Source organism: Phodopus roborovskii, unplaced genomic scaffold, assembly GCF_943737965.1.
Source record: "Phodopus roborovskii unplaced genomic scaffold, PHOROB, whole genome shotgun sequence".
In the NCBI taxonomy this organism is placed as follows: Eukaryota; Metazoa; Chordata; class Mammalia; order Rodentia; family Cricetidae; genus Phodopus; species Phodopus roborovskii.
This window is the reverse complement of record NW_026126525.1, coordinates 25,235,370-25,253,480: the sequence shown is the minus strand read 5'-3', so window position 1 is coordinate 25,253,480 and position 18,111 is coordinate 25,235,370. Positions and strand designations below refer to the sequence as shown.

The 18,111-nt window shown below is 41.5% G+C and overlaps 1 protein-coding gene across 1 annotated transcript in view; it reads left to right on the top strand.

Moving 5' to 3' along the window:
- Thegl (theg spermatid protein like) overlaps nt 1–18,111 on the top strand; it is a 37,328-nt gene that overhangs the window by 11,211 nt on the left and 8,006 nt on the right. Inside the window, 4 exon segments of the mRNA XM_051198415.1 lie at nt 4,202–4,235; nt 7,684–7,749; nt 10,531–10,659; nt 16,963–17,105. Coding sequence (XP_051054372.1) covers nt 4,202–4,235; nt 7,684–7,749; nt 10,531–10,659; nt 16,963–17,105 — 372 coding nt within the window.

Genomic DNA, 18,111 nt, shown 5'->3' with positions numbered 1-18,111 from the left:
AGTTTGATTTCATTTCATCAACGAATCAAGAGTAACCTCTGGGAGCAGGAGCGATAATGGCTCAGGGATTAAGAGCACTTGCTGCTCTTTCAGAGAGCAGGAGTTGAGATCTCAGGGCCCAGCACCCAGGCCAGCCCGCTTTCAAGCTGTGACTTGATCCAGGGCATCCCACAACCACTTCTGGCCTCTCTCTTGTCCCATTTACGTAATTTAAAGAAAAATAAACCTTTCTAAAAAGTAAACTTTGAAGAAGAAACAAGAAGAAATTCTGTTCACCTTTCCACGGTTACCACTACCTTAATCTGTGCCTTGCTCGACGCCTTTAAAGATCTCATAGGACAAATTTTACGATGTCAATATTTGACGCAGCGTCCCGCACAGGGCACCGCCCAAACAAGTCCTGCCGTGCTCCAGCCACTACCCGGCTCCCCCCGCCCCGGGGCCTTTTCCCACCTCCGCCCATGAAGCCGCTGCGGGCGTCCCCTACAGGACGAGCGCCACCACCTCGCGCTGCCACCAGAGATCGCAAAGCTCCATTGCCCACCGCTCCTGGACGCCCACCGCCACGCACCTCGGATGCTCAGCAGTGCCAGCCTTCTCCACGGGAGGGGCGTTCCCAAACTGTGCCAGCGCATCTCAGAAAGGGGGAACGCCAGCGTGCCCAAGGTCACAGAGCCTCTCCTGTGTGCACCAGAGGAAAACGTGGAGGACCAGGGCATTGTTCACCCAGACCTGCACAGCGCTGTCCGCAAACCGGTACAACCCTTGAACATGCTCCCGATGTTTGAACTCCGATATCTAGGAGATGGGGTGGGTGGGCATCCACGAGGAGTTAGGGCGGGGAGTGGGATGAGTATGGTAGAAATACACTGTATGCATGTTCATAATTCTCAAGACTAATAAAATATATTATGAAAAATCTGTCTATGAGAGACTAAAACAAAGAAATAAGAGTGATGAAGCTCTTGCTACCCTCCAAAAGACACCCCATTTTAATGCAGTAGTCTCCCTCCTGTCCACTGGGAAGACTTTCTAAGGCATTCTCCAAATGACTGAAACTACCCATTATACTCAGCTCATGTACAGTATGTTTTTTTAATGTATGAATACCTGCGATAAAGCTTAACTTATAAATTAGATTTTATAAGAGAAAACAAGAGTCTTATTAAACAATGGTAACATGTTATAAGGAAAGTTGTTTAAAACGTATAAATTATTGACTTCTAGAAGTTTCTATTTAATATTTCTAAGCTTCAGTTGACTGGAAACCACCAAAAATGAAATCAGAAATAGATAGGATTTCTGTGTTAAGAAAAGCTAAGGAGTGTACTGGCCGTGGCCAAATGTTCCAGATGATACTGTGCTGGGCTTTACTATATAATCTCTTGTTTCGTTTTATTTTACTTCCTCCTTCACTAGTATTTTGCTCCCTCCCTGAAGTAACTGTTCATCTTAAAACAGATGTGCCTCTTTGTAGCATGTTCCTGCGTGTATCCGTATGCTTAACCTCAAATGAGTGGAAGGCTTAAGCTTGTAAACTGATGGAAATAGATAAAAATAAGGGCATTTTCACAATTCTGTTTATCTTGCATTCTTAACCTTTTTATCCTTAGAAATTTAAACAGCATCTTGATTGAGACATTTCGGGAATAAATAATGGCTTCCATTGCTAGATACTTAATATTTGGGCACTGTACAGTATTTAATGCCCACAGCCTTATTTAACTTTCAAATACTTTGTGGACCCATTTCATACACCACACCAGCAAGATACAGAGAGCAGGAGTATACATGCCCAAGGTCAGAGTTTAGTCAGGATTTGGCTTTAGGCAGTCTGACTCTCGAGCCATTACTCTAAGCCATTAAACAAATTGTAAGAAGATCCAGATGTATATATACCTCTTTTAAAAATAGTGACGGATGTGTCCTACCTCCAGAGACTGGGATTTATGTAATCTGGGATGTGGACTGAGCCCTGGAATTTTAAAATTCCAGATGAGTCTGACCCAAGAGCACTTTAGGAATGACATAGCATTGTTTTAAGTGGGACATTACCTGATGCTGGCAAGCTACTCCATCCTGCCAGTGATGAAGTAACCTCAGAGTGTCTTTCATGAAAAATGGTGCTCGTTGGGAGACATAGCATGAAAGAGTAATAGTTTTGTTACTTGTTCCTGTTACCTGTACCTACAGATGGTCCATTAGGACTGGCTCAGCATTATAGTGACACTGACCCCGTGGATGTGAGGCTGAAAACCCACGTTAGTAGTATAGGAAAAGCCCATAGAATAAAGCTTTGACTTTGTAGATGACAGCCCAACAGAGTCATAAGCTACTCTCCCCCTTTCCATGGATCAGAACGAGTTCAGCCTTTAAAAGAACAACTAGAAATGGCTGAGGCCAATCCTTTTTTCCATCAGGTGGCCACCTCCACTTCTGCCTCCTCTGTGTTCTCTCATAGGAGCCAAGTCTGCAGCTGACTGGATTTTTATTTTTAACAGTGAACTAATAAAACCATGGGTACACTGAAGTTGTAAGTCATAATTCCAACTACCATTCATATATACAAGGTGCCTTAAATGCACACACACGAGTGAGTTATCATCTATCTATCTATCTATCTATCTATCTATCTTTGATCTTCACACAGATCTATTGTCAAACTGAATCTCACAGAGCTTAATCTGACTGTCAAAGATCATGTAGCAGATAAAGCAACAAAGCTGTTGTTTGAGCTGTCTCGCTGGTGCCAGCTCGGCCCGTTCTCCTTTCCAGAACACACCCCTGAGTGCGGAATGCACTCTTCCAGAGCCTTCAGATTGTGGTTAAAAACTCCCACAAAGAGATTCTGTCTGGAGCAGTCTGTCATTATGATGCCTATTTTGACAGGTCTCTGGACACAGTGACCTTATAATCAACTGCATTTTTCTACCAGAAACATGAATTTCTGTGCATGCATTTTCATTTGCATAATCATATCTCCTGGTATGGTACTGATATCTCAGATTTACCAATTTCTACCTGTCAAAGACACCACACTGAACATTTTTATGTATATGTCTTTGCCTGAATTTGAAACAATTTCCTTAGGGTACATTTCTAGAAACGAAATTGGGTTTCTATGTACCAACATTGCTAACTCACAGTCCCAACTTACTCTCTATGGTGCATGAACTTAAACATTTGTCAGCTATGCATGGGATGTACTTGCCATTCACCCTCTAGCACCTTATCCTCTGTTAAAAAAAAAAAGTTGCTAATTTAATAGCTTAAAGGAATCTCAGTTTTTATTTGCACTGTTTTGATTGTAAGTTTGATAAGAAAATAATAAAGTTGATTTTTAAGTGTTTTTGGAGTTTCATGGATTTTCGTATTTGAATTTAACTCATATTCTTAGCTTATTTTATTCTTGGCACATATTTTAGTATTTTTCCTGTTGTACTTTGGTATTCTTCAAATATTAACACTATTAAGTGTTTATCCTATTTGCTGTCTGATACTTACTGACCGTTTTGTTTCTTCTATAGATTTAAACTTTTTACACAGCTAAAAGTTTTTGAAGTTAACATACAAAACAGTAGGCTTCATTATTGCATTTTCATACATTATTTTTGTTGACCTTCCTCTTCCCCATTCTCCTTTCTCCCCAAATTCACTTTCAGGTTACATATAGACTATCACCTTCTTTATCCTTCCTTAGACTTCCCACCCCCGCCATGTTCCCCTTTCTAGTTTTGTGGCATGTCCTATAGACATCTATAAAACTTAAATTTTAGTATGAGAGAAAAGGTGATCTTTGTCATTCTGATTTTGTGGCTTGTTTTATGAAATACAATTCTAGTTTCACTTCGTTTTCCTGCAAATATGATTTTGTTTTTCTTTACAGAAAATAATTTTTCTTTACAAAAATGTCCTTTTGGATACACAGAAGTTTAAGTTCTAAATATTTTCATCTTTTTGGCCAATTTTAATCCTAGGAGATTAAAACCTGGTGATTAAATGTTCTATTTTCTTTCCAGTCCAGCTTTAAAAAACTTGAAGCTCTTGATTTGTGTGTGTGTGTTTTAGTACATGGCATGATATATTTAACTTCAATATTATTCCCCAATAGTTACTTTTTTATGACCTCTTTTGATTTGTGATGTTATCCTGGTATCTTTAATTCCTGTCAAATCTAATTTTTGCTTTTATTTTCTTTTAGCATATCCTGTTTCCTGTGACTATGTAAGGAAATGGTAAGACCAAGGATAATACCATTCTCACACCTGAAATGGTGACCAGCAAAGCTAGAGGCGATTCTTCAGGAGAATTTGAGAGAAAGCCTGTCCTGGGGCATCTAAGGAGTCTCCATGCTTTCCCTTTGTGATAGGCCTTTTTAGAATCAGCATTTCTATGGGAAGAAAGGAGAGCTGGGGGTGTAGCTTGATAGTTGAGATTTGTTTAAAACCAAACCACCACCAAAATAAAGAAATAGCACAGGCATAAGTAAGAAAGGGGCTGGAGAGATGGCTCAATGCTTAAGAGGACTGGCTGCTCTTCCACAGGATCCAAGTTTGATTCCAACACCCACAGGGCAGCTTACAGTAACTGTAACTCCTGTTCCAAGGAATCCAGCACCTTTTTCTGCTTCTGCAGTTACTACATGCCCATGTGTACAGACATACAAGCAGGGAAAACACTCATACGCATAAAATTTAAAAATGACCCAACAATAAGGAGGGAAGAAGAAAGACACAGCAAAAGGTGCCCGGGATACTCGTGTTTGGTGCATTTCATAGTAGACCTACACTTTCCAGGTCTTAGGAGTCTGCACTGACAATCTCATGTCATAGACTGCATGAAGCTCTAGGTGAATATATATCAATCCTTGCGTCTAAGTAAGATATAGTAGCTAATGACATAAACAAGTGCCTTTGGTGAAAAAGGGTGTGCATATGAGCATGAAAACAGATGCTGCCTCCTGCTTTGACCAGGGCTTGAGAGACCGAGAATGCAGATGAGTTAATTGTAATAATGGGGACAACTACGGGAATCTAGAACATGGGATGTAGGCGAGAAGGGCCCTGAGTGGTGTAAGTGGAAGGAAGTCACATCCTTCTTGCTGCCCTGTAACCTGTATTTGATCTAGCAACTTTCTTGAGTGACAGCAAATTTAAAGTGTATCATCACTGGATTTATTGATAGCCCCATGCTTTTGCTTGTAGAATGCTTAACTAAGTCTATATTTTAAACAATTAAATACCTGTTCAGTCAGCACTTACTGAATACAAGGTTGCCAGTGAGAAAGGAAAAAGGTACATGTACTGAGTATTCCGGGCACATAGCATTTTGGGATGGATCAATTCATCTCTTCTAATTATTTTTATTCTGGCTTCCTATTTGCTTTCAGGACTGTTGAAATTATTGTTTCCTCTGAAATGGAATGATGATCAGTCTGAAAAAATGTGCACAATTATCCATTGTTCAGATGCAACTTAGCAGCATTGGCTCTGACCAACCTACTGAAGGCTCAAACTCCTCATCAGACGCCTATTCCCTTCATTTACTTAAAAACTAGTTTATCACTTTTATTTACCTGTGGGTGAGGACATGCATGCCATGGTGTGTGTGTATGGAGATCAAAGGGCAACCTGTCAGAACTGGTTCTTTCTTTCCTACACATGGGTCCCAGGGATTGAACTCATGTCATCAGGCTTGCCTGCAAGCTATTTTACTCTGAGCAATCTTGCTGGTCACTTTTTTTTTTTTATTCCATTTCATGCCAACTAACTTTTTTTTTTCAAGACAGGGTTTTTCTGTGTAGTTTTGAAGACTGTCCTGGAACTAGCTGGGTAGACCAGGCTGGCCTTGAACTCATGGATATCTGCCTGCCTCTACCTCCCGAGTGCTGGGATTAAAGACATGTGCCACCACCTCCTGGCTGCCTACTAGCATATTATATGCTTATATTGTTTCATTTATTGCCTTTGTGCCCTGGCTCAAGTCTGTTTTCAGCACCAGTGAGTAACCTAATCCAAGGATACTCCTAATTTATAGAAAGTATGGAATAACCATGCATTTGATAAAGCCAGGCATTGTGGAACTTACACCTGTAATACCACCTCTTAAGAGATAAAACAGGAGGATTGCTTTGAGTTAGAGGCCAGTCTTGGCTACATAGAAAGACCTTGTCTCAAAAAACTCAAACAAATAAAAAAGTTACTAAATGGATGAACTAAGTTCATTGGTAACAAGAGACACCAGAGCAGGTCGGCAAGATGGCTCAGTGGGTACAGGCACTTGCTACCACAGCCAGCCTCCTGGGCTCAAGCACGGGGATCCACTTGTTGGAAGGAAAGAAATCACACCTTAAAGCTATCCTCTGACCTCCACACACATATTGTGGGTCACATACTTCTCCGTGCCTGTGTTCATGCTCACACAATGAATAGAGGAGTAAGTACATGCAAAAAATTTAAAGAGACCCCAAAACACAGAACAGAGAAATTCACAGTAGGATAATTATTGGTTTAGAAAAACCTGTATATTTCAAAAGGATTAGAAGAACAAAGCTCTCAACACACAAAAAATAAGTAGAAATGCCCACTAACCTGCTACATTACATACTACCGATTCACTGTAACTACCACATAAAGATGTAAAAATATTATATCTCAATAAAAATTAGTACAAGGATAGTGGGCTTCATTTAAAAAGAGTAAATCCCAGATTCCCCAAGGTGTTTGAGTAATAACCTCTTAGGTGGGCAGGTTGTGTTTCAACCCCGTGTCCCTGAGGCTTTTCCTGAAAGCAATGCTGGTATCTGGGGTACAGTTGCACTGTTTATTTTATGGTCTGGTTGTGCATGTCAAGTCACCATAGCTACCGTGAGATCATGAGTGCAACAGTGAAGTCATGTCCAGAAAAGAGTCTAGTTCTATGCATGGATTAGAAAGCTCATTGTGTACAGTGTGGGGAACAGGTGGGCGGAGGCCATGTGTAGAGATGGGACATGGAGACCAGTGCATCGGTGACTAGGGTGAGGATGATACAAAGGAACTGAAGTTTGGTCTGTTTTTATCATTAAGTGTATGTATTGGCATGTGCGTGTGAGTACAGGTACCTGTAGTGGTATCTTGTTTATATTCTAACAAATAGAGCATGCCTTAAGATCAGAGGGCAGAGCCAGCCACTAGTTAACCATAGAGGTCTGGAGGTCTGTACAGACAGACAGGAAGTGATATGGCTGGGCTGAGAGAGGGATGTAAGGCTGGAGGAGACAGTCACTTGCTCTCTTTTTGGCTGGGAAGTTGAGAAGGCTGTGGCTTTTCTCTCTCTGATCTTTCAGCATTTGCCCTGATATCTGGCTGTGGGATTTTATTATTAAGATCAGTTAGAACTCACGTTGTAGGTACCCTTGGAGGCTCAGGTTCTCTGGAGCTGGATTCCCTAAAACTGAAGTTATAGGCAGTTGTGAACCACACAACCTAAATGCTGGTAACTGAACCCAGGCACTCAGCAAGAGCAAGACATACTCTTAGCCACTCCATTGAGTCATCTCTTCGCCCCCCCCAGCAGTCTAAGTCACCCCAAATATTCACTGTCCCCCTTACCCCTCCCCAGATAGAATCTTTTTGACAAGGGGTCATCTGTTGTAAAAATATTTCTAAGAATGCTCTGAATTAATTAGCTGGTATTTGTTAGTTTTTTTTCTAGAAAGAGAATTGAAGATCTTTCTAGACCGAAAAAGCAATGGGGAACTCCGGATAGGTAAGGCAGTAGTTTACAGTCTTGTTTGCAATGACTGTGTTTGCTACATCAATACATAAGTAGTATTCTCAGTTAACCATTACATCTGCATCTCAGGTGTAGCCACCATTTTATTTATCTGGGTTCACTTTGTCAGTATTGTTACCTCAGGGGACTGAACACATGGAAGGTTCAGTGTTCAATGTGTTCAGGACATGAACACATTAGTAGGTGGTTCCAAAATTTGTCTGCACATTAGGATCATGGAGGGAGCTTTGATACTGATCAAACACTGAATGCCGTACCCAGAAATCTGATTTAATTAGTTTAGGGGTGCAGCTTTGGGAGAGTTTAGAAGCTCCCCAGGTGCTTCTAATAAAGTTTTGAGAAGCATCTCTCCAGTTGGACTCCACACTCTTTTGAAACTCTTGGGTCCATTCTGCAAGACCCCTTTGCAGCCTCTTGGCATAGTGTCCTTCAGCCTCTGAGACTTTGCCCAGGACCTTTCTGTTCTCTGGGTCTCCAGCCGCCCAGCCCCCAGTCTTCCCTGCTGTAGGATTTCTCTTTTTCTTCTTTGGCTCGTGAATAAAGTCTGGTAGTTTTTGGAGTTTTAGACTTACAGAAAATCATTGTTTGCTTTATTGTGGTATTGTTATAACAGAGGAGCTAACATTTCATGCATTCCTGGAGTTTGCCTTTAATGTCTTGTGGTTCCATGGGGTTTGACAAGTGTATGATGGGGTACAGAATAGTTCACTGCCCTAAATTCCACTTTGTCCTCCATTCATTTCCTCCCTTCCCACTCTCAGAACCTCTGGCAACCACTGATCTGTTCATTGATTCTAAAGTGTTGTCTTTTCTGGGATGTCATAGCATTGGAATCATGCAGCACAACTCCAGAGGGGCTGGTTTCACTTGCTAATAGGCATTCTATGTATCTCTGTTTATGTTCATGTTTTGATATCATTTCCTTTCGACATATTCCATTGGACCCACTAATATTTCACTGTATATCCACACACTTATATGAGGATTGTTGCTAATAGTTGGCAATTATGAACAAAGCTGTCATAGCATTTAGGTACAGGTTTTGGTGTCTGGGATCTGACTCTCTTCCAGTGTATCTGGGTCATTTTCTGTTCTTGTTTCCAATGGGTGACAGTCCCTGCTGTCTCTCATCTCCCTGCCAGCCTTTGGTGTTATCAGTGTTTTAGCCTTCAGCCATTATCATAGGCATGTAGGAGTAGCTCACTGTGGGAATGTGCAGGTCCCTTACGGCATGATCTGCACGTTTTATGGCCTTCTTTGCATATTTCCTTTATTTGAGGTATCTGGTTAGACCTCTTGACAAGTTTTAATTGGACTCCCTGTCTTCTTGCTGTTAATCTCAAGTGTTGTATTTTTTGGGAACCAGTGTTTCATCAGGTAAACACTGTCTTCTGGTCTGAGTTTGTCTTTTTGTTTTCTTAGTGGTGTCTTTCACAAAGCGAAACTTTGATTTCAGTTAGAGTCAGTTTCCTGTTATAAATTCTTGTATCTGCAGCTTCATTGGCAACATTACTTGGATTTTCTCTTGCTATTTAGAGACAGTATTTCAAGTACCTTAGATTGACTTTAAATTTCCTATGCAGCCCAGGATGATTTTGAAGTCTGGATCCTACTGCCTTCATCTCCCAGCATACCCTTCCGCTCTGACCCAAACCTGCCTAGTTCAGGAAACGATCGTCCCCAATCCCCATCCGACCTCAGCACGCTGTGGGCTTCAATTCCAGCTGTCTGGACTTTTCACCTCCTTCTGTGGAACCTTCTCAGGGAAGCCTGTACTGATTTCCCCTTTCTCCCTCAGCCTGGCACAGCAGGCATACTGTTTCACTGGGCTATTGGGACTAAATGCCATGATGTCTTCAAACCACTTATCATGGTGCCTAGTACATAGTAAATGTTCCACAAATGGTTGCGATTGATGCTATCCTGTTACTGTCTTATTTTATGACCACCTGGTACAGGGGTTCACCCAAAAAGGGAGCACTGTGTAGACTTTGGCTTATCTGCTTTATGCCATTCTGACTACAAATTACACTGCTAACTCCATGAAGGCAAAACTGATCTATCTTGTCCTTAATAGGTTCCTTTTAAGTCACCATCAATTTTTATCATAGTCTCCTCTCTCTCTCTTCTCCCCCACCTGTTGTGGTGTGTGTGTGTGTGTGTGTGTGTGTGTGTGTGTGTGTTGTGTTGTATTGGTGGTCAGAGGACAACCCTTGGGAATCAGGTCTGTCCTTTCACTGTGGGATCTGAGATTCGAACTCAGATTGCCAGTCTTGTGCAACAAGTGCCTTTTTAACCAGCTGAGCCATCTCACTGGCCCTTACCATTTGTTCTTTTTTTTTTTTTTTTTTTTTTTTTCCTTTCAAACCTTCTTTTCTTAAATGCAGTAGACAAGGTAGTCTTGTTATATTTCTATTTTAATGTTCATAGCTTATTTCTTTCTGGTTTCTGGAAATCATAAAATCCTATGAGAGATGAGGATAGTGAGATGGGTCAGCAGGTGAGCCACCTGATGACCTCAGTCTGACCCCTGGAATCCATACAGTGGAAGGAAACAGCCAATACTGCAGTTGCCCTCAATTTCACACACACACCATAGCATGTGTGTCAGCACACTAAACAAAATGTAAAACACAGTTATAAAAGAGAGCGAGTTCTTGAAGGCTAACCCACATAGACAATGAGATACCTTTGAAGTGCTTATTACAGGATTTTATTTTAAAACCATGGTTTACTTTTCTGTTTCGTTAACAGAAGGTTGTTTTGGGGAAATCAAGATCCTATTCGCCCTGTTTCTGAGGCTGCTTTAAAAGCTCAGCTGACCAGGAGACTTGAGGACCTCGCTCAGCCCAAGCTGGTCTCCCGACACTATGTCCCTAACAGGTTGGTGCTGACATGTCATCAGGTTGCTTTGTCAGGACCCACAGGGAAAACAGAGAGCCCAGCTCTCTCACTGACTGTAAACTATTGTATTCAGAATCCAAGCTTACAGAGTTTAGCTCCATTCCACTTCCTGGAGCTCTTTCTCTCCTCAAAATTTACATTTGTAATTTACCCTGCTCAGCTTGCTCCTTCCTTTTCATTATAAATCATTAGAGTTTACCACTAATATCCACACTACAGAGACTATACTAGGCTGTTCTGAGATTTCCTCTGCCAACAGAATTAATCCAAAACTCTTCACTTTAGTCTCTGGCAGAGTTTTCAGACAAGAGCTAAAAGCAGCCTCTTTCTTCACCAAAATATCACAAGAATGACCTCTAGGCAACATTTTAATGTTCTCCTCGATAACCTCTTGATCCAGCCCTCCACAGTTATCAGATCACGTGCAGCAGCACTGTCTTCCATGCTCCTACTTGGATGGCCCATTAAGCATCACTTAAAGCATTCCACTGCTTTCCTAATCCAAAGTACCAAAGTCCAAATTCCTCCAAACAGAAATATAGGCCTATCACAGCAATACCCCAGTCCCTGGCACGAACTTCTGTCTTAGTTAGGGTTTCTATTGCTGTGAAGAGGCACTATGACCATGGCAACTCTTATAAAGAAAACATTTAATTGGGCTTGCTTCTAGTTTCGGAGGTTCAGTCCATTATCATCATGGCAGAGACCATGCTGGTAGAAGGCAGGTAAACATGGTACTGGACAAGTAGATGAGAGTCATACACCTTGCAGGCAAGAAGAAATCAACTAAGACACTGGGTAGGAGGCAGTATCCCAAGCACAAGAAACCTCAAAGTCTGTCCCTACGGTGACACACTTCCTCCAACAAGGCCATACCCACTCCAACAAAACCACACCTCCAAATAGTGTCACTCCCTATGAGATTATGGGAGCCAGTTACATTCAAACTACAATAGTACCTTAGTGTGGTTTCCGATCTCATACTGTATGAAATGGCAAATATGAGTCTTTTCTATAAAATAATATAAACTTGTATTTTTTTGTCTCTCCCACCTTGTAAGATTTGCAAATGTCTTCACACCTTGTAAAAGCTTAGTTTACTTAGTGACTCCTTTCCCTCCTTGACTTTCCTTACCATCGTTCTTTTCAGACTAGCCAATTGAATGAGACCGAGGTTGGACACCAGCCAATAGGGAAAAGACACAGCCACCACCTTAGAATAAAATCCAATTACACTTCCTGTCCCTGGACACACCTTCTTGATCAAGAGCAATGTTGCCTAGTCAGACAGTCAGACACTTCAGTTGGAACAACTCCAACCTTATTTCTAACAGTACCACTGGATCAAGATCAGTTCTAAGACTAGCCTTGAAGATTTGTATCCTATTTCCTAATGCTTTGGCCTATGTAGGCTTTTTTTTTTTTTTTTAAGGGGATTTTAAAGTGTGTATGTGTGTGTATAACTGGGTCTGTTACTGAACTTGAGGCTAGGTTGGTGGCCAGCAAGAGCAAACCCCAGGATCCTCCTGTCTCTGCCCACACTGGGATAATAGGCCGGGTGCATAACCATTCTTCCCTCCTCCCCTTCCACTCTACCCTCTCCCAATTTACTTAGGAGATCTTGTCTTGTTCCCTTTCCTAGGTGGATCCATGTGTGTCTCTCTTAGAGTCTTTATTCATTCTTGCCTTCTTATGTGGGCACAAAATTCAAACTCAGGTCCTCATACTTGCACAACACATCTTACCTTACCCTTAAAGAGTTTTCTTTTTCAGGGTTGGAGAGGTGGCTCAGCATTTAAGAGCACTTGCTGCTCTGGCAAAAGACCTGGGTTCAGTTCCCGGCACCCATACAGTAACTCACAACCATCCTAAACTTAAGTTCCAGGGTACCTTACAATCCCTTCTGACCTCTGTGGGCACCAGGCATATGCATGGTACACATCATGCATGAAGGAAAAATACTTATATACACAAAGCAAACAACAGAAAAAATAGCCCTGAAGTTTTGGGGATTTGTTTGGTTGGTTGGTTTGGTGTTTTGTTTTGGTTTTTTTTTTTTTTTGTTTGTTTGTTTTGTTTTTTTGTCTTTTGTTTTTTCCTCTTTATAGTTAAAAAAAATCATCTCAAGCTATCTGTCTGGAATTCTTACAGAAGCCCTTAATATTTCAAGCCTAGGCCTCAAAAAAAAAAAAAAAAAAAAAAAAAAAAAGAAAGCAAGAAAAAGAAAAAAGAAAAAGAAAACCTTTTATCTTTTTGAGATCATAATAGAATTACATCATTTCCCTTTCTTTTTCCTCCCTCCAAACCCTTCCATATACCCCTCCTTGCTCTGTTTAAAATTCTTGGTCTCTCAAGAACACAACAATAGACATGCTAAAGTGTATGGGAATGAGGGTGTGGGGGGACTTGAGGTCTCAAATCTGCACAAAGAGCTACAAGCGTGTAAGGAGTACCGAGCAGGAGAAACAGTCTTCCCCAGGCAAACATTCATCCAAACTGTTTTAATGGGAGACATTTTAGATGTTATGGGAAATCTGTTTGGATTCCCTCAGAGGACTGGCCACACCCTTCCTCTCAGTTCTCAGGGGGTCTTAGATCTTTTCTGTCCATATTTCCATCTGGTCTGCCATGCCAGGCCCTCTCAACTGACTGTGGTTTCCTCCACAGTGTCCTTCCCTAAGTGCATCCTGTCCTAAGGGTTTGTTTCCTATGATTAAGGTCTCCAAATTTTTTCTCTCTCCTTATCTCAGGTTGCGGGTTGCCACACAAAACTCTCCAGCACCACAGGGCTCCTTCCTAATCCAATGCTGGTTGAATTGAACTTTTGTTTCAGAATGACATCATGTAGGCTCTACTCATTGATGTATTTGTTTTTTAAAGTTTTTTTAAACAGTTTTTTCAGAATCCTTAAAGGAAATCACCTCATTTGTCTCAACAAGAGAATGCCAGTTATACATGGTTAATTTCACCATCTCTCCCAATGATTGTGAATGATCTTGTCGAGTTTACTGGCATTTTCCCATCATGTTTGTTTAACAATATCACTAAGTACACATCTACAAACACATTGTGATAAGTGTTGAAGGGACACAGCCAGATAAGACATAATGACCATGCTTAGAGGGTTTAGTATTTACTAGAGACATATTCAAGGTAAAATAACAGGAAACCTGTTGCCTGTCTGGAGGTCCAAAGCAAAGAAAATATATTTACCTGTGATGGCTTGAAGGGGAGACAAAGGAAAGTTTAATCATTCTATCCCCAGGCCTCCTTAGTCTACTGTCTTCACAAGATGCCATGTTTGTGCACCAGTAAATTATCTAGTATGAGCCAGGTGTGTGGCAGATGCCTTTAATCCAGGCATTGGGAGACAGAGGCAGGCAGGTTTGTATGAGTTTGAAGCTAGCTTGGCCTCCATAGTGAGTTCCAGGCCACTCTAGGCTATGTAGTGAGACTGTCTCAAAAAGCAATAAAACAAAACAAAACAAAAAAAACAAAACAAGTCTTTTTTTAAATATTTAAACTTAAATGTACATATGTGTACTGAAACCCTTAGAAGACTAACTACTTCCTCTTCCAAATTCACTGAGTTCACTTACATGTCCCATGTCTGTCTCCCACCCTCGAATGTATGACCTCATATTTATGTATGGAACAAGAAACATAGATAAATACAGCTTGTTGTTCACATGCGTGTATGTGTTTAGGGATGACTGCTTGGGGTTCAATAAACTATCAGGACCCTCATCCCTAGAGAGACTGAATCTCTCTGTCACCATTAATGTCCTGTAGCTCTTCATTTAGGGCCAGGGCCTTGTGAGATTTCCCCGTGTGCACTGGCATGTGAAAAGGTGTTGTCATCGTGCACCTCTTGTTTAGGTGACTATATTTTTTGAGATGTCTCAGGCATAGCTTCCCTGTCGTACATAGAAGACACAGTCTCACAGCAGACATTGTAGCCCTCTGGCTTTTACAGTCTTACACTCCCTCCCCTCCACCCCAATGTTCCTTGAGCTTCAAGCATCAGGGTTGCATTGTAGATGTATCAATTGGGCTTGCCTCTGACCAGTTGTGGACTTCTGTGATGATCTCTATCGGCTGCAAAAGGAAGCTTCCTGGATGAGGACTGAGCTGCGCTTATCTTCTGGTGTAAAAATAAGTAGAATGCATTTCATTTTTGCTTTTTTTGTTTGCTTGTTTGTTTATTTTCAGACAGGGTTTCTCTGTGTAGCCTTGGCTGTCCTAGAACTCACTCTGTAGACCAGGCTGGCCTTGAACTCACAGAGATCCACCTGCCTGTCTCTGGAGTTAAGGTGTGCACCGCCACCCGGCTCATTTCTGCTTTTTTAACCAGGCCTTGTGCAAAGCATTCTTTGAGTTTTCATAGTCAACACCTCTGGTCCATCTGGATAAGAGATCGTGTGTCCTCTGTGTTGAGCATGTAGGACTCTATGAACTCTGTCAGTTTTAAATCTTCATCTGATGAGACTCGGACCCCCTGCTCCCCTAACATTCTCTGATAGCTATGCTCCCTCGGTGGTCCTCTAAACCACCTATGCAAGCAGGCTGCAGTGACAGTATGGTCATCAGCAACATTGTGGTGAAATCAAGTCCTTCTGTCCTCTTCAGCTCAGGAATCCTTCATCCCACTGTAGCAGATAGGGGAGTTGTTTTCCCAGTCAAAGAAACCACCCCCTCCCTAACTCCAGATGGAGGACTTCATCAGCTCTCTGCACCACACTTCTTAAAAAGCTGCCAAGCATCTTCGATGTTTTCCCATCTACTGCTTAGCTTCTGCTCACACTCCAGAAAACCACAAAAGTCAGTTTAACTGAGAACAGGGTGAGAAGAAAGCCGCTGATTAAAGACTTCATGGGAGCACACAGCTTCCAGTGCTTGCTTCATCTCTGCAACTTCTCTCTCAATGGTAGAGCCTGCCGCTTCTGTCATTTGCATCTTCTCGTGAGAGTCAGTCATCAAAGTCTCACCCTGTAGGAGCAAGAGGGATAATAAACTCAGCATACGCTATTGTTTCAGTTAGCATATGGTACAGTCACACAGTGCCTTCACGCTGTCCTGTGACGGAAAACTCTGACATGTGTAGTGTGGCTTTGGTGTAGGCTGTAAATTTGACCTTTTCTCTCTCATTGAGTACACCGGGTGTGCTCATCTGAAGTAAAGGATTACATTCAGGTCTACAATCAGCGATCTCAGCCTGGCTCCTACTATGCAGACACCACCACTGCAGGGTTGAGACAGGGACATGGGGCCAGAAAACCTACCTGCCTTCCTTTCTTCCCTCCCTCCTTCTTTCCTTCCCTTTCCCTTCTTTCCTTGCTTTTTTTTTTTTTTTTTTTTTTTTTTTTTGAGATGATGTGTTTGTGTGTGTATATCTTGCCCAGATTGGCCTCAAATGGAATCCTCCTGCCTCAGCCTGGTGAGCGCAGGATTACAGGTGTGCACCATCACTCCTAGAAGAATTTGGCTTAAAAACAGCTAATCCTAGCTAGGTGTTGGTGGCTCATGCCTTTAATCCCAGTACTCGGGAGACAGAGGCAAGTGGATCTCTGTGAGTTCGAGTCCAGCCTGGTCTACAGAGGTAGTGCCAGTGCTAGGACAGAATCCAAAGCTACAGGGAAACAGTATCTTGAAAAACCAAAAAAAAAAAAACCACGTTGGGCGCCATTTTGTTACAAGCAGGGTTTCCCGCCATCTTGATCCCACAGCCATGCCAGCCCCAAATAACACACAGAGACGCTGTATTAATTATAATGTTGTTGGCCTGTTATTAGCATTACTTATTGGCTAGCTCTGTCTTAAATATTAACCCATTTCTATTAATCTAAGTATTTCCACATAGTCTTATCTTATGGAAGAGAGGGCCCAGCCCTCTGTTCTCTTGATCTTACTCTGCTCCTCCCTCTCCCCTAAATCTCCTTGTCTCCTAGTCCCACCTATCTTTCTTTACTATTGGCCAACAGTGCTTTATTCATTAACCAATAAGAGAAATATATTTACAGAATGACATCTCCCATCACCCAGCTAATCTTCTCCTCTCCACCCATTTGGAAGATACACATTGTTTAGTAAAGAAAACTACCTGTTTTAGATTAAGATAATTGAAAACATAAGCTGTAACCATTTATAAAAAAACTGACTTCTCCCAGTGTGGGAAATAGCTCTGTAGCACACACATAAGCTTTCTGCTTGCTACCTAAGGCTGTGAGTCAATGCTGCAGGATACTGCAATAATCTGAATTCTTTTCTCTATGCAACCTGCAGGGCTCAGTATTACTACAGCTGTGGCAGAGAGTCTGTAATTTGGGAGATCCCTCCTCCTGCACTGTTTACCCGACCTTCTAAACGGATCCAGAAGCTGGCAAAACCCAACAGATTCAAAACACAGTTTCTACTACATAGGTAGAGTATCTTAAACTCCCCAGAAACCCTGATCTAGCTTGCTTATGTTTTACAACATCGTAGCTCCAGCTTTGATCTGAGTGAAAAGGCTGTTTATGTTTAAACATCTTGGATAAAACTTGAATTATCTGCAGCAGGTGAGGGACCATCAACTATTACATTTGACTGGGAATTCTGGGGCAGAAATTCACAGTAAACCTCCTCACTCTCACACAGTAAAAGGAATCTCTCAGCCTGGTATGATGGTTCCTGCTTGTAATCTACAGCACCCAGAAAAAATCCATTACAACATGTAAAAGCTGCTAACTGCTCTCTCCTACAAATATCCATATTCATGCATACATGTGTCCACACCAGAATGCTAGCAAATCAAATCCAGACATACAAGCAACAGTTCATATGCTTGTCAAAAACCAAAGGACCACAAATGCAAACTTTTATTTCTGGATTGGCAGTCCCACTCCATGTACTAATGCTTGTCTTTATGCAACAATACACAATTTTGATATCACAGCTTTTTAGCAGATTTTGAAACTATAAACTGCCTTTGAACTTCGTTCTTCATATTCATGACCATTTTAGATTATTCTGGGTCTTTGTATAACCATATGAGTTTTGTTTTTTGGGTTGATGAAAATGCTCTCAAATAAATGCTGGTGGTCTAGAAACCACTTAGTTGTAGATGCTGAAAGGGTAAATTTTATGTATGTTAATTGTATCTTAATAGTAATAACAAAACCTAGAGCTGCCCACCCTTAGAAAGTCATCACATATTTGAGAAAACCTTTTTCCATGCCAAGTTTGTAGGTTTGTTGATTGACTGGTAGATTTTTGATCAGAGGAAAAAGTATGTGGTATACATTATAATAACTGGCCAAGTGACTGAGAGTTAAGACAAGGATTATTTCACACTGCACAGCAAAAAAGAATGATCCACAGGTAGTCCTCCATGATGACTGAGGGAACTAAGTATTTCAGGAAGTATTATGAGGTTTCGGTAGGAAGTGAGGT